A 16,985-nucleotide genomic window follows, 5' to 3' on the forward strand; every position below is an offset into this window, starting at 1 on the left:
ATAAATGTCCGAGCCCCTGGAAAGCCGAAACGAGAATCTCGTTTGGAGCGAGCCCCGGCGCTCGAGCGAGCGCTGCTCTCTCCGGCGGGAGTTTTGTGCGCCGCTGGGGCGCTGCGCTACCCCTCTCGCCCACTGGCCCGTGCTTGTGCGCCTCTCTTGCTTCCCCCTTCTTCGCCCACGCGCCTCCCGGAGTCCCGTACCGGGACGTTCGCCTCAGCCGCCGCCGCTCCCAGGCAGGAGCCCAACGATGCCAGCGGTGGCCGACTTGCGTCGGCGGCGCTGACCGATCCGCCGTGTGGGCGCCGGACGTCGACGCACGTGCTCTTCGTGCCGTTGTTCTCTGCTGACGTCGAACGCCTGACTGCGTGGGGCAGCTAGACGAGGCTCACTCAAACGCGGTGCGTGGCTGACCTCCTAACTAGTGCGTGAGCGCCGACCTGTGTCACAGACACGCCCCGGGAGATTTGGCGGCGCGGCAACTTGTTGGTCACCCCTCTTCGGACCCGGGAGCACGTGTTCTCTGGTGGCGGCAGATCGCTTGGTGTCTCCGTGTCGTCTCGACAGAGAGCAGTCAGTGGTCTCACGAAGCTTCTCGTATGTTGTCACTGTACACGCTGCTGCGAGTGCCTCCTTGAAACGTTCCGACTGACAGGTAACGTTGGCACCACGGGAACCACCTGTCTTCGGGGCCGCAAACGATTCTGGTGCCGTGTTGCGCGTGCCTATACTGCTGCTCATAAACGCTTGACTGCTTCTCGAAGCTTCAGTCTTCCTGAAGAAACGCTTGCTGGCGCGAGAAGAACAGTATAGATTGCTGGTCATTGCTGGAAGTGACGCTGTAAGACATCAAAACTCACTAAATGATCGTTTTATTGGAGTGGTAAGCCTACCACCTTGCTCGGACTTGGAAACGAAAGGCAACACCACCGTGCGCTCAATGGGACAGTTCGTGGGTACTCCATAAAACTGCTAAAAGAACGAAGAGTCACCCGTTTACAAACACGTGGAGCCGGTTCTTTGTTCAAACAGATTTCCAACTGCCGTGGATAAGAGACGTGCTTTGAACAAGATTTTATCTAAGCCTGCTCAGGCTGTGACGTCTTACCTTAGGAGACATCAACGCCTCGGGATGAAAAAAAAGTAGAATATTTTGGAGAACAAACAGAAGGATATTCGTTTTGATCATGAGGGGCAAAAGCGTTTACAGAAGTTGATCGAGTGCGTCTTCAGCTTTATTCAGCACCGGCTGTAAGACACATTTCTAGCTTACAGACAACGTTAGAGGTCCATTTGAACTTGTAGAGGATTCCCGGTTTCTTAATTTTTTTTTCCTCGCCTAGGCGCAAGGAGAATACTGGTGCAACACTAGAACGCCCAGTGGCCTATTGCGTCAAACTTGGAGATAATCAAGAGACTGCAACGCTGCCGCTGTTTTTAAAAGAGTAACACGCGCCAGTGTCAGAGACTTGCAGCAAACGTGACCGCCGATTGAGGTGACGCTGGTCAATTTGGTGCATCGCAATGGTGACTAAGCCACACGTCGACTCTCTCACAACTGTGTGCTTGCAGTGAAACATTCCACTGAGTTCGAAAGAACGCGCACGGATGAAACGGTGCGGACACGATGCCTGACACAACGCGGCGGACTATGACAGTGCAGCGGTGCTATGGAGCGTCCTCGCGTCGGTGTGATGCGCCTCGGGAAAGTTGGCTTCTCGGCGCGCTCTGGATTGCAGCAGCTTCGCACGTCGCCTACGGTAAGTCTGATCTCTCTCTATATCTCTCTGTTTCTCGCTTTTAAGTGTCCTACTACCGGGAATGGGTCCATTTTGAGGGATCTTCTCACGTAGAGAATGACTCGTAAGTCAGTCGGGCTTCAATGAAACCTTTTGCTCACCGTTTTCTACATTTCTAATCGTGAAGTGGTCGCATCAGTCGCTGGTTAAGTTGTTTGTCTGAATAAACGTCTTCGTTCATGCATCTACTGCCATAGACACGGGATCTGGGTCCGTACTAGCAAAACGTTTCTTACGAAAGTGCAATCTGGGGCTGGTCATCGTAGCGCCAATTGCGTCGCTCTCACGCTCATAGAATCGTGATTGGTAGGCGATCGAACACTAAGCAATGAAAAAATGCGCTTATATTAGTATAATTCTGTAAATACGAACCTTAATGCTCACCTATATATATTGAAGAAAAAAGAGCTACGCCGGTATCAGCGCACGTTTTACGCCGCAGCAGAATGACGACGTAATAAGCAGGACAAGGCTGTGCCTGACAGAACAATGTGACTTTTCACATGCAATAAGGAGTTATTCATCATGATCTGACATTCTTGACATGTTCCTTCACTCGGGAAATACTTAGTCATTACTTAGAAATTTACTGCATTGCCTCTTAAAGTTTTGTAACCTCATTCTCTCTCTCTCTCTCTCTCTCTCTATATATATATATATATATATATATATATATATATATATATATATTGCGACGAGGTTTATTGTCGTCGATAACGTTCTAGGAACGCTAGGTACAGGTAGGCAATGCAAGGGCTGTTTGTAAGCACAGGGTTCTCTCGCGATCACGGCACGGTCCTTCGTCTTCTTCTTAGTCGGCACATACCCAGGGGCGCCTCTGCTTCATTACAATGCCCCGGGAGCGAAGCATAGCCACCCTGGCGACTCAGGGCGCTGAGAAAATGAGTGGGTCGTAATACGGTTTCAGGCGGTTGACATGTACTGTCTCTCGCCCACGACGACGCAGGTCTGGTGACACTGTGAGCGGCTCAACGATGTAGTTGACCGGTGAAGTGGCATTGATGATACGGTACGGACCGTGATAACGCGCCAGGAGTTTGGAAGAGAGGCCAGGAATGTGGGCTGGTATCCAAAGCCAAACAAGCGAACCGGGAGCAAAGCTGGGTGGTGGTTGATGAGTATGGTCATGTCGTGTCTTTTGACGTTCTTGAGTCTCGCTAGTGAGGGAACGTGCCAGCTGACGGCAATCTTCAGCATACTTGGCGACTTCGGAAAGTGGAGTGTACTCTGCGGCATCAGGTTGGTACGGCAGTATGGTGTCCAAAGGGCAGGAAGGTTCTCGGCCATACACAAGGAAAAACGGGGAAAAGCCGGTAGTCGCTTGCGTCGCGGTGTTGTATGCGAACGTGACAAAGGGGAGTACGGTGTCCCAGTTGGAGTGGTCGGATGAAATATACATTCGCAACATGTCGCCAAGTGTGCGATTGAACCGTTCGGTCAAGCCGTTGGTTTGGGGATGGTATGCGGTCGATTTTCGGTGAATGATCCTGCACTCCGTGAGGAGGGCTTCGACACCCTCCGACAAGAAGACACGGCCCCTATCACTCAGTAGTTCTCGGGGAGCACCGTGGCGAAGAACAAAATTGCGAAGGATGAAAAACCCAACTTCACGTGCGGTCGCTGCCGGCAGAGCTGCAGTCTCAGCGTAGCGAGTAAGATGATCTACGCCGACAATAATCCACCGATTTCCACACCCGCTGCATGGAAGAGGGCCGTAGAGGTCGATGCCGACGCGGTCGAACGGACGAGCCGGGCATGGTAGCGGCTGCAATGGTCCTGTGAAACGGTGTGTAGGTGTCTTGCCCTGTTGGCAAGTAGTACAAGCCTGAATGTACTTTTGCACAAAGTTGTACATGCCTCGCCAATAATAGCGCTGACGCAACCTTGTGTAAGTTTTGAGGACGCCGGCATGAGCGCTTAGGGGATCAGCGTGAAAAGATGCGCAGATGTCAGAGCGCATATGACGAGGTATAGCAAGGAGCCATTTCCGACCGTCCGGCATATAGTTGCGGCGATATAGAATGTTGTCTCGCACGGAAAAGTGGGTTGCTTGGCGACGCAGTGCTCGTGTCGAAGGGACATCAGACGGAGCGGCAAGGTAGTCAAGTAACATTGCAAGTGTTGGGTCCTTGCGCTGCTCTGTGTGCATGTCGGTGATGGCCAATGGTGACAGGGTGGACGCGGAGTCTGACAAAGACGCCAAGTCAGGTGTCAGTGGGGAGCGGGAGAGCGCATCAGCGTCGGAGTGCTTGCGACCGGAGCGGTACATGACGCGGATATCGTACTCTTGCAAGCGAAGCGCCCAACGTCCTAAGCGTCCCGACGGGTCTTTCAAGGAAGAAAGCCAACAAAGGGCATGGTGGTCTGTAACTACGGCGAAAGAACGGCCGTAAAGGTATGGACGAAACTTGCTTAGTGCCCAGATGATCGCCAGGCACTCCTTTTCTGTCACTGAGTAATTCAATTCTGCTTTCTTTAGAGTACGGCTAGCATAAGCGACGACGTATTCATCATAGCCAGCTTTCCGTTGCGCTAAGACCGCACCAAGGCCAACTCCGCTGGCGTCAGTGTGAACTTCCGTAGGAGCAGCAGGGTCGTAATGGCGAAGAATCGGTGGTGAGGTCAACAAGTGGCGCAACTGCTGAAATGCCGCATCACATTCAGGTGACCACGCTGCTATACCGTTACTGTCGGAAAGTAAACTTGTCAAGGGCGCCATGATGGATGCGAAGTTGCGTACGAAGCGACGAAAATACGAACACAAGCCAATAAAACTTCTGAGGGTTTTGATAGACGTGGGCGTAGGGAAGTCTGCAACGGCGCGGAGCTTGTCTGGGTCCGGGAGGACGCCGTCCTTTGAGACTACGTGACCCAAGATGGTTAACTTGCTTGCAGCAAAACGGCACTTTTTGAGGTTGAGCTGTAGGCCGGCAGAGGCGAGACAGGTCAGAATGTCATGCAGGCGAGCGAGGTGTGTCGGAAAATCGGTTGAGAAGACGACGATGTCGTCGAGGTAGCATAGACATGTCTTCCATTTGTGGCCGCGAAGGATGGTATCGATCATACGCTCAAAAGTAGCAGGCGCGTTGCAGAAGGGCATGACGTTAAACTCGTAGAGGCCATCGGGTGTAACGAATGCGGTTTTCGGACGGTCAGGTTCGGCCATTGGAACTTGCCAGTACCCGGAGCGCAGATCCAAGGAAGTGAAATATTCTGCGCCTTGCAAGCAGTCGAGAGCGTCATCGATTCGAGGCAGTGGATAAACGTCTTTTCTTGTTATCTTGTTGAGGCGTCTGTAGTCGACACAAAAACGAATGGAGCCATCTTTTTTTCTTACCAACACGACAGGTGAAGACCAAGGACTTTGAGAAGGACGGATGACTTCACGTTTGAGCATGTCGTCCACTTGCTCTGTGATGACTCGTCGCTCTTTGGCCGATACACGATACGGGCGCTGTCGCAAGGGGGAGTGGGAACCGGTGTCGATGGTGTGAGAAACACCGGTGGCACGGCCCAATGACGTCTGATGGCAGTCGAAAGAAGAAGAAACTTGTGAAGGAGAGCGAGAAGTTGGCGGCGATGAGATGGGGAAAGAGCAGGGTCGATGGCGTTGTCAAAACACACTGAAGACGATGAGTCTGAGACAGAAGCGATGGCGTCAACGTAACAACGGTGGGAGTCGGTAGGAACATCGAGATCGTCAACGTAGTCGACCGCCTGCAAGTATCCTAGGGTCTCTCCACGCAGTAGGCTGATCGGGTACTGGTAGTAGTTGGTGACCAGCATAAAAGTTGACCCAGATGTTATAGTGCAGCACGGCAAACGGAAGAACGATGCCCTTGCGCTGAGCAAACACATCGGACGGCGTGAACACTACAGTGGCGTCAGAGTCGGCAGCAGACGACAGGACAACAGCCATCGACGACTCAGGGGGTATGGTTGTGTCGGCATCAACAATGAGTTTATCGGCAACGCGAGGAGAGCCGGTCAGCAGTGAGTCACATAGTGGTAAAAGCGAAACTTCTGCACGCGAACAGTCAATGACAGCATGATGACGTGACAGAAAATCCCAACCAAGGATGAGGTCGTGAGAGCACGATGGTAGCACGAAACACTCGATTATGTACAGAACTTCGTTGATGACAACACGGGCCGTGCATACAGCTGAAGGGTGAATTCGCTGCGCGCTGGCAGTGGCGAGCACCAGGCCAGAGGGAGCTGTAGTCACTTTTCGGAGTTTGCGACGAAGGTTCTCGTGAATGACGGAAACGGCGGCTCCGGTATCGACTAGCGCAACTGCGGGTACTCCCTCTACAAAAACGGTAATAACATTTTGCGGCGAAGATGGAGGTCTTGAGAACGTCGACGTATTAGCAGTTCTTGCCTCAGGAACTGCACCAGTCAGTTTCCCGCTTCAGTGGGAAGCTCGACGACGCACGGGCGAAATCGAACGCCGACGAGGGGAAGGGGAACGACGAGTTTCTGATCGGCGATCAGTTTCAAGACGTCTCGGTGAAAATGGAGACGCGGCGGCGTATTGTGGTGCGTAGGTGGGCGTTTCAAAGGTGGTAGGCGTTGTTGGGGCGCGGCGGCGACAGAAGCGCGCCACATGGCCAGCAATGCCGCAGGCGAAGCAGATAGGCCGGTTGTCTTCAGTGCGCCACGTCGAGGTTGGACGAAAAAACTGCTGGTGACGGTCGGGCAACTGGAAATGAAGCCGGATGCATGGGCGATGAAAAGGAAGCTGGCGGCGGAGGAGGCCGTGCAACCACGGCTGCGTAACTGAGCGGCAACGACGTAGGGTGAGTGGGAAAGTTGGCATATGGCATGCTGGCACACTCATAGGATTGGGCTGGGAGGTTGTAGGAGCTGCAGGAAGCGCTTCCGATATCTGATTACGGATGGCTTGCTGTAGCGTCGGAGTCAAAGCAGCCGAAGGTGAGTCGCTGTGAGGCAGCAGCGAGAGCTGCCTGGCCACCTCTTCACGAATAAAATCTTTTATATATTGCGATAGGGTCGAGTTGGGCAGAAGGTCGGCAGAAACCGCAATGCTCGAGACGGAATCGGTGAGCTGAATGTTTTGGCGAGCGATGGAACGTTGGCGGCGCAGCTCCTCGAAGCTCTGACATAGGTTAGTAAGGACGGATACGCTCGTTGGGCTTTTTGCCAGCAGCATCTGGAATGCGCCGTCCTCGATGCCCTTGAGGATATGCTTAATCTTGTCATCCTCTGACATGGTGGGATTTGCCCGCTTGCACAAATCGAGAACATCCTCGATGTAGCTGGTGAATGTCTCTCCAGGCTGCTGTGCGTGCTGGCGCAGACGCTGTTCAGCGCGTAGCTTACGCACAGCGGGGCGATCAAACACTTCGGCAAAAAGGGTCTTAAATGCTGACCAGCTTGAAAAGTCTGATTCGTGGTTGAAGAACCACAGTTTGGCTACGTCGGCGAGGTAGAAGGACACATAGGACAGCTTAGCCTGGTCGTCCCATTTGTTATGGGCACTTACACGTTCGTACGATGAGAGCCAGGCTTCCACGTCGTGTTCGGCGGTCCCACTGAAAATGGGTGGATCGCGATGAAGAGGGACGCCGGCGCAGACGACAGTGGCAGCCGGTGGTGCAGGCGACGAAGTGGCTGGATCAGGCATAGTGCAGGGCGAACGTGTTGGTGTTGGCAGGGTTCGAGTGCGGAGCTCCAGGACGAGGCGAAGGATCTCAGCAACCTCCACCAAATGCGACGAGGTTTATTATCGTCGATAACGTTGTAAGAACGCTAGGTACTGGTAGGCACTGCAAGGACTGTTTGTAGCACGGGGTTCTCTCGCGATCACGGCACGGTCCTTCGTCTTCCTCCTCAGTCGGCACATACCCAGGGGCGCCTCTGCTTCATTACAATAGTTGCTTTTCTTTTAAAAGTTCCCCTCTGGCTTCAAGTTCAGTGCAGAATCAAGGGTTACACATAAGCAGAGCACCGAGTCATGTTTTTTTTTTCTATTTGATGATGGTCAATAGTAGTGGGGTACCATTCCTCAGAAGTGTTTTTATTGAAATTAGGGTCTAAAATTAACAAATAATGGTACCTCATAAATGCAAACACGACTACATTTAAACCATTTCCTAAAATATTGAAGCTCTGTATTGATTGCTTATGTGGCGTTATTGCCGACCTCAACAGGAGCCTTCTTCGACTTTCTGGGTTGTACGTGCCAAAACCAGTTCTGATTATGAGGCACGCCTTAGTGTAGGGCTCCGGATTATTCTGGCCACCTGGGGTTCTTGAACGTGCACTACAACGCAAGCACATGGGCGTTTTGCATTTAGCCTCCATCGAAATGCGGCCGGCGCTGTCGGGATTTGATTTCCGCGATCCCGTGCTCAGCAGCGCAACGCCTTAGCTGACTGAGCTACAGCGGCGGGTCTCAACAGGAGTGTCAGTGACATAGATGAATGCACGTGCTTAAATTAGCAAGTCTAGAATGTTGTGAATATTTAATGTGAATATTACCTGCCCAACTATCGATTCTTCAACTACGCCCAATGTAACTTCACAGAGACTTGACACATCGTTATCCATAACGGCTTCTTCTTGACGGCCACTCAGAAATGGATATAAAAATTTAAGATAACTGCCATAAAATTCAAATCCTTGCAATTTGGGATAAAATGATGTAGTCGACAATCTTAAATGCTATTTCCTATATCTAAAAATACATCTAATGATATTTCGTTAAGGTTCAAGGGTTCATTGCTTACATCTGTATAAGACAAAAGAGCCACAGCTTAGGTACTGTAGACGCTGTGAGACGTTGTCATTTTTACATAACAATCTAGTTTTCTAGCAGCCAGCAGGTTTTCCACAATTCATGCAATTCACTAACGATATAGGTCAATAATTACTGAATTCTTTCGTGTCTGCACTTTTATAAGCAGGCATCACTCTTGCCGCTTTCAATACGTTCGGGTATGTAACCTTGAGAATACTTTATTATACTGTCACGTAGTAGTGACGCTGAAGAAAACAGTCTTAAAACTGTGTACGACGAAACTGGTTGTTTATTGGGCGAACATGTGCCCACAAAATCAAGGTACACTCAAAGCACAACGATAGCGGCGAACACAGTCGGCGATCGTCGAAAATCTGATCAGCGGCGAAACGCGTCGGCTTTTATACCTGAGTCATCGAAGGTTCTAGATTAATCCCTGATGCCCGCGTGTCTTCCAGAAAGTTCTAGACAATTCGCGTCAGTCATGCAATCAGATAACATAAGCGTCGGTGAAAACAGGCAATGGAAAGAAGCATCGATAACGTTCTAGAAACTTCCGATACAGGCGCGTCCTGCGCCGAGCGATAACGTTTAACATTTGTTAGCCGGTTGAAAGCGGCCATCGGTGAAACATAAACATGTATACGTGTCAATACCCTCCCCTTAAAAAGCATCGTCCCGATGCTACAAACAAATGTGAAAGCGAAAACAAAACCATGCGTAATAAAGAAAAAAAATAAAGTAACAAAGTACCTAAGTTCGTCAGCGGGCGTAGAAAGGCTTAAGACGCACCACATGGATGACTTCGGGTCGTGCGCGGCGCCGCTGTGATTGCGAAATGCCGTCTGGCACGACCTCATAGTCCAGTGCGCCAATACGTCGGATGATCTTATATGGTCCGAAATAGCGACGTAAGAGTTTCTCGCTAAGTCCTCGTCGGCGTATCGGAGTCCAGACCCAAACACGGTCTCCGGGCTGGTACTCGACGTAGCGTCGTCGAAGATTGTAGTGTCGGCTGTCGGTTCTGTGCTGGTTCTTGATGCGCAGGCGGGCGAGCTGTCGACCTTCTTCGGCACGCTGCAAATAGGTGGCAACGTCGAGATTTTCTTCGTCAGCGACGTCTGGTAGCATGGCGTCCAGCGTCGTTGCCGGGTTCCTTCCGTAGACCAGGTTGAACGGCGCCATGTGCGTCGTTTCTTGCACGGCCGTGTTGTATGCGAAGGTCACGTACGGAAGGATGGCATCCCACGTCTTGTGTTCGACGTCTACGTACATTGCCAGCATGTCGGCGATGGTCTTATTTAGGCGCTCGGTGAGGCCATTCGTCTGCGGGTGGTAGGCGGTGGTGCGGCGACGGCTTGTCTGGCTGTACCGCAGGATGGCTTGAGTTAGTTCTGCCGTAAAGGCCGTACCTCTGTCGGTGATGAGGACTTCCGGGGCACCGTGACGCAGGAGGATGTTCTCAACGAAGAATCGGGCTACCTCGTCGGCACTGCCTTTGGGCAAGGCTTTTGTTTCGGCGTAGCGGGTGAGGTAGTCCGTAGCTACGATGATCCATTTATTCCCGGACGTCGACGTCGGAAAAGGCCCCAGTAAGTCCATCCCGATCTGCTGGAACGGTCGGCGAGGTGGCTCGATCGGCTGTAGAAGCCCGGCTGGCCTTGCCGGCGGTGTTTTGCGTCGCTGACAGTCTCGGCATGTCCTTACGTAATGGGCGACGTCAGCAGAGAGGCGAGGCCAGTAGTATTTTTCTTGTATCCTCGCGAGAGTGCGGGAAAAACCGAGATGTCCAGCCGTTGGGTCGTCATGGAGAGCTTGCAGAACCTCTGGACATTGGTACCACGAGGAGGTAGTTGGCTCGGAGAGGCGAGAAGTTCTTCTTTAGGAGAATGTCGTTTTGCAAGAAGAACGACGCCAATCCTCGCCTGAACGCCTTCGGCACAATGACGGTCTTGCCTTCCAGGTAGTCTACAAGGCTCCTTAGTTCCGGGTCGGCTCGCTGTTGTTCGGCGAATTCGTCGGCACTGATGGGTCCCAAGAAAGTGTCGTCATCCTGGTCGTCTTGTGGCGGCGGTTCGACGGGGGCGCGAGACAAACAATCGGCGTCAGCGTGCTTTCGCCCGGATTTGTAAACGACGGTGATGTCGAATGCTTGAAGTCTCAGGCTCCATCGTGCGAGGCGACCTGATGGATCCTTCAAGTTAGCTAGCCAACATAAGGCGTGGTGGTCGCTTACAACTTTAACGGGCCTGCCATAGAGGTAGGGGCGAAACTTTGATGTAGCCCAGATGATGGCGAGGCACTCCTTTTCTGTTGTGGAATAATTTGCTTCCGCCTTCGATAGCGACCGGCTAGCGTAACTTACAACCCTTTCTAGTCCGTCAGTCCTCTGCACAAGCACGGCGCCGAGACCTACGCTGCTTGCGTCGGTGTGGACTTCGGTATCGGTATTTTCGTCGAAATGCGCAAGTATTGGCGGCGATTGCAGGCGTCGCTTCAGTTCTTCAAATGCTTCGACTTGCGGCGTCTCCCACTTGAATTCGACGTCGGCCTTCGTGAGATACGTCAGTGGCTCAGCGATCCGTGAAAAATTCTTGACGAAGCGCCTGTAATAGGCGCACAGTCCAAGAAATCTACGCACCGCCTTCTTGTGGGCGGGCGCAGGAAAGTTGGAGATGGCCGCAGTTTTCTGAGGGTCGGGGCGCACTCCAGACTTGTTGATGACATGGCCCAAAAACAAGAGCTCCTCATATGCGAAGCGGCACTTTTCTGGCTTCAACGTGAGTCCGGAGGACTTGATTGCTTGAAGAACTGTTTCAAGGCGCCGGAGGTGTTCCTCGAAGCTTGAGGCAAACACAACGACGTCGTCCAAATAGACGAGGCAAGTCTGCCACTTCAAGCCTGCCAGTACTGTATCCATGACACGTTGGAAAGTGGCAGGCGCTGAGCAAAGACCAAACGGCATGACCTTGAACTCGAACAGTCCGTCTGGTGTTATAAACGCAGTCTTCTCCCGGTCCCTCTCGTCGACTTCGATTTGCCAGTAGCCGGTTTTGAGGTCCATCGACGAAAAATACTTTGCGTTGTAGAGTCGATCCAAGGCGTCGTCAATCCGTGGGAGGGGGTATACGTCCTTCTTCGTGATCTTGTTGAGGCGGCGATAATCGACGCAGAAACGTAGGGTTCCATCCTTCTTCTTCACTAACACCACGGGGGACGCCCACGGACTCTTCGACGGCTGGATGATGTCGTCGCGTAGCATTTCGTCGACTTGTTGCCTTATGGCCTCGCTTTCGCGCGCCGAAACTCGGTACGGGCTCTGACGGAGTGGCCGGACATCTTCGTCGGTTATGATGCGGTGCTTGGCGACAGGGGTTTGTCGAACTTTTGACGACGACGAGAAGCAGTCCTCGTATTGCAGGAGCAGAGCCTTTAGTTGTTCTTTCCTGTGCCTGGGAAGGTTCTGATTGACGTCGAAAGTTGGTTCAGGTACTATAGTCGTCGTTGCAGGTGCACTGGAATCCGTGAAGGCGAACGCACTGCTGGCTTGTACTATTTCGTCGATGTAGGCGACCGTGGTGCCTTTGTTAATGTGCTTGTATTCGGGGCTGAAGTTCGTGAGCATCACCCTTGCTTTCCCTGCACGTAGCTCAGCTATGCCTCTAGCGACGCAAATTTCACGGTCGAGCAGTAAGTGATGATCGCCCTCGATGACGCCCTCCATGTCTACAGGCACTACGGTACCGACGGAAATCATTACGCTGGAGCGAGGCGGAACGGTGACTTGTTCTTCAAGCACATTCAAGGCATGGTAACTTATGCTTGTATCCGGTGGTATCGCGTTGTGCGTTGAAAGCGTTATCGACTTGGACCTTAAGTCGATGACTGCACCGTGTTGATTTAGAAAGTCCATGCCGAGGATGACATCCCTGGAGCAGTGCTGCAGGATTACGAAGCTCGCCGGGTAAGTGCGGTTGTTTACCGTGACTCGCGCTGTGCAGATTCCAGTCGGCGTTATTAGGTGGCCTCCCGCTGTCCGGATATCGGGTCCTTGCCAGGCTGTTTTCACCTTCTTCAACTTGGCGGCGAACGGGCCACTGAAGACGGAATAGTCGGCTCCAGTGTCGACGAGAGCGGTGACGTTATGGCCATCGATGAGCACGTCTAGATCGGTAGACCGGCGTCTGGCGTTGCGGTTAATTCGTGGCGTCGGATCACGGCTTCTTTCGGCGGCGAAGTGTTGTCAAGGCTGTTGCTAGGCGGCGTGCTGATATCTCGTCGTGATGAATCGCGAATCGTCGTCGTCGGCGGCATCGGAGGATCTTCGGCATTGCGTCGTACAGCAACCGCACCTCCATCGGTTGCTGCCTTTAGTTTCCCGGGTAAGGGCTGGGAGATCGGCCCCGGGTGGGACCGTTGTACTGACGGCGATGCGGCGAGATGTAGCGGCCTGGTGACGGCGAGCGTGAGGATCGTCGTGGTTGCCACTGGGCTCCGGCGAGGTAGTCGGCGATGTCGCGCGGTCGTTCACCTCGATCGGGACGCGGCGCGTTGACGGGGAACCCTCGTAGGCCCATTTCGCGGTATGGGCATCGGCGGTAGACATGGCCGGCTTCCCCGCAGTGATAGCAGAGCGGGCGGTGGTCGGGAGCGCGCCAAATGTCCGTCTTCCTCTGGTAGCTGCGCTGGGCGACGGGCGGGCGTGCTGGCGGCGGCGGCGGTGGACGACGGAACTGCGGCGTTACGGGGCCCTGGCGCGAGCGCGGAGGGGGGCCTTGACGACGGGCGACGGCGGCGTAGGTCAGCGCTTCCGGCTGGGGTTGCGGCGATTGTGGCTGCACATCGGGAACTCCAAGTGAGCGCTGAAGTTCGTCTTTGACGACGTCGGCGATAGATGCCACGTGAGGCTGCGACCGGGGAAAGAGCTTATGCAGCTCCTCGCGAACGACCGCTCTGATGGTCTCGCGCAGGTCGTCGGCGCCTAGCGCTTGAGCTTCGGCGTAGTTGGTCAGGGCACGGCGGTTGTATTGCCTGACGCGCATTTCAAGCGTCTTCTCGATCGTTGTAGCCTCGGAAAGAAATTCGGCGACAGTCTTGGGCGGGTTGCGCATCAATCCGGCGAATAGTTGGTCTTTGACGCCCCGCATCAAGAACCGAACTTTCTTTTCTTCAGACATGTCGGGGTCGACGTGGCGGAAGAGGCGAGTCATCTCCTCCGTGAAGATCGCGATGTTCTCGTTCGGCAATTGCACTCTGGTTTCTAGGAGAACCTCTGCCCTCTCCTTTCGTACGACACTCGTGAAGGTCCTCACGAAGTTTTCACGAAAGAGGTCCCACGTAGCCAGGGTGGTCTCTCTGTTCTCAAACCAGGTCCGAGCAGCGTCATCCAACGAAAAATAGACATGGCGTAGCTTGTCGTCGTCGCTCCATTTGTTGAAAGTCGCGGTCCGCTCGTATGTCTCCAGCCAGGTTTCAGGGTCTTCAGCCGATGATCCACGGAAGGTCGGGGGCTCCCGAGGTTGTTGCAGCAGGATGGGGGACGCTGGGGCTGCCATTGAGGTCGTTGACTTGGCCTTGATCGCTGTGGTCTTCTCGGGAAGAAGTCCGTACTCCGGCAGAAGTCCTTGCTGCCTACGGCTAGCTCGCTGGTCCTTGGTGACGTTGGCGTTGTCCTCCGGTTTCGGGCTTGGATCGCGGCTTTGCGGGGGCGTTCGCTGCATGAACGCACTAGCACCTCCACCAGATGTCACGTAGTAGTGACGCTGAAGAAAATAGTCGTAAAACTGTGTACGACGAAACTGGTTGTTTATTGGGCGAACCTGTGCCCACAAAATCAAGGTACACTCAAAGCACAACGATAGCGGCGAACACAGTCGGCGATCGTCGAAAATCTGATCAGCGGCGAAACGCGTCGGCTTTTATACCTGAGTCATCGAAGGTTCTAGATTAATCCCTGATGCCCGCGTGTCTTCCAGAAAGTTCTAGACAATTCGCGTCAGTCATGCAATCAGATAACATAAGCGTCGGTGAAAACAGGCAATGGAAAGAAGCATCGATAACGTTCTAGAAACTTCCGATACAGGCGCGTCCTGCGCCGAGCGATAACGTTTAACATTTGTTAGCCGGTTGAAAGCGGCCATCGGTGAAACATAAACATGTATACGTGTCAATACAGTGTAGCGAAAGTAGGTGCCAAGTTTTCTGTCATTTTACGGTAAGAACACCGCAACGCCTATGAACCCGGGTGTTTTTCCTCTGCCTAATTAGGCTTGCCGTTGCAAATAATTCCTGGGTGGAAATATATATGTAGCCACATGAAGATCAAGGCAAGGAGGCAGAAATTGTTCGAACCTGGGGCGCTATAACGTAAAATGATTCCAAAATGTTTTGATTCCAAACTCCGGACGTCAAATTTACGTAACCACCGACAAGCATCGGGCTGTGAGCCGCAGGGTTCTCTGAACAACCTAATCAAACACATTCCTCGTTTATAGGAGGTCACCTCTGTTCGCTTTCAAAACCAATAACATTGTCGACACTCAGCGGTTTTTCTTATCTAATTGGCTTACAAGAGGTGAGGGGCACGCTCTAGTGGAGAGGGTTTTGGTGGGGCCGAGCCATCACAGTGAAAATAGATAACCGCATGAAGAGGGCGGTGCCGGATTCTCCGATTGGTCCGCGTCGCCTTACTTAGCTTGCGGTGGCTGGTCGAAAATCGCGGCGCCCTACAACGGAAGGATAAGAATGCCGCTAAAACGGATCCACAGCAAGGAAGAGTTGGCAGAGCGATGACATATGCATGCCGAAAGGGTTCGATAACGTTTTACTGCCGCGCAAAAAGGTTTACCATGCGCAAATAAATACATGCTCACCGGCAGGTGCGAGTTGCGAGGGTCTGAGCGACCGGTGGGCAGCCATCTTCTATTCCTTTCGGAACGGGGCAGTCTGTGGCTATTCAGACAAAACATTCAGTTTTGTTCGGCATATTAATGCTTTATTTTTCGCGTACACGTCACTTTGACGTGGTGAGTTTTCGTGGTTTTGTGACGTCGCGTGACAGACAGGCGAAGTGGGCGTAGCCAGAAAACATTGGACCAATAGCAGAGGGCTAATGGTGAAAAGTCGTCGAATCAGGAATGATTATTTTTCTTTTGTGCGGTTTAATCATGTATAATCAGTGTGTACACGTTATATCAGATGGGGAGCTATCGCGGTTTTCCTGACGTCGCGTGACAGACCGGCGAAGTTGGGAGTGGCCCGAAAATGTTTTGACCAATCGCGGAGGCTGATTGAAGAAATTGGAATCAAAACAGTTTGGAATCATTTTACGTTATAGCACCCCTGCAATACATGCACAGAAGTTTGCCTCCAACTGTGGACAAGAAGTTACGAAATATTTTTCTTATTGATAGTGCATCTCAACCTGTAGTTATTGCAGGGACAATATGTTTTGAAACAATATGTTTTATGCCTGAGTTTATCGTAACCAATAATTTTCTGGGATAATTAGACGACGCGCTCGTTTATTTGCTGCCTTATAAATTCATTGGTACTCCTATTCCCGTAAGCAGTTTGCTAGTGTAACCGTAAGACTAATTAAAGAAAACGTCTTTAATCCATATCATTTCCCTTAAGTATGAAAAAATGTCGTGTTCTATTAGGCTCTCTAACACAATCTCATCTATGCTCCTTTTAGATGCGTAGTTCGTGTTTTAACTTTCTTTGCAATGGACTCTCGAAATACGCCTATAGTTTTTTTATTAGCATAGAATAGTGCATGGTGACTTGAAGTCGTCTAAGTTGGTAAACGAGGCTATTGGATAGTAACAGTGTCAGTCTTTCGTAATGAACACGTTAAACAGCACGAAAGAAGACAACGGATGCCAAAATATCCTGCAGACTTCTTCTCACGATGACTGTCGACGTTGCGCCAAGAACAGTCGTACAGTCTAGCGACAAACTATAGACTTCAATGTCACGCTTATTTAATGTGTATAGTGAAAATTCTGAGATTTACGTGATTTGGCTATATGGCACGTATTCCGATATTGTCCCCCTTTGCTATGGCACTCGCTTGCCCAAGTTTGTCTATGAGCATCAAGACCTCATGACGACTGTATGACGCACATGCAGTGACGATGAAATGGCATCGATCCAACACAAAAGGCGTAAACGACGAAGGCATGGCGACAATGAGATATCTATTCTTAAATTATGATGACGGTATAACAAGGACAAGGTGACGACATCAAAATTGGAATTACATGGTGATGACTGTATGACGATAACGAGATAAAGAAGAGGCAATCACGATTGTAAGGAACGAAGCGACTGTGCGTCCGCCGGTTGTGGTTTATTGAACCAACTGGTAAGATGGCGGCTGGCGCGAGCCCTCGTCCTGC

General features: G+C 52.0%; 1 protein-coding gene across 1 annotated transcript in view; it reads left to right on the forward strand.

Annotated features, from left to right (window-relative positions):
* The first annotated feature begins 212 nt into the window (after positions 1-212).
* The window catches only part of LOC119442692 (neurotrimin), a 242,401-nt gene continuing 225,628 nt past the window's right edge, over positions 213-16,985 (forward strand). The window contains exon 1 of the mRNA XM_049662319.1: positions 213-1,757. Within this exon, the coding sequence (XP_049518276.1) occupies positions 1,625-1,757 (133 nt within the window). The 5' untranslated portion in view covers positions 213-1,624. The remainder of the gene's footprint in view (positions 1,758-16,985) is intronic.

The sequence above is a fragment of the Dermacentor silvarum genome, chromosome 2 (assembly GCF_013339745.2).
Source record: "Dermacentor silvarum isolate Dsil-2018 chromosome 2, BIME_Dsil_1.4, whole genome shotgun sequence".
NCBI classification, from domain to species: domain Eukaryota; kingdom Metazoa; phylum Arthropoda; class Arachnida; order Ixodida; family Ixodidae; genus Dermacentor; species Dermacentor silvarum.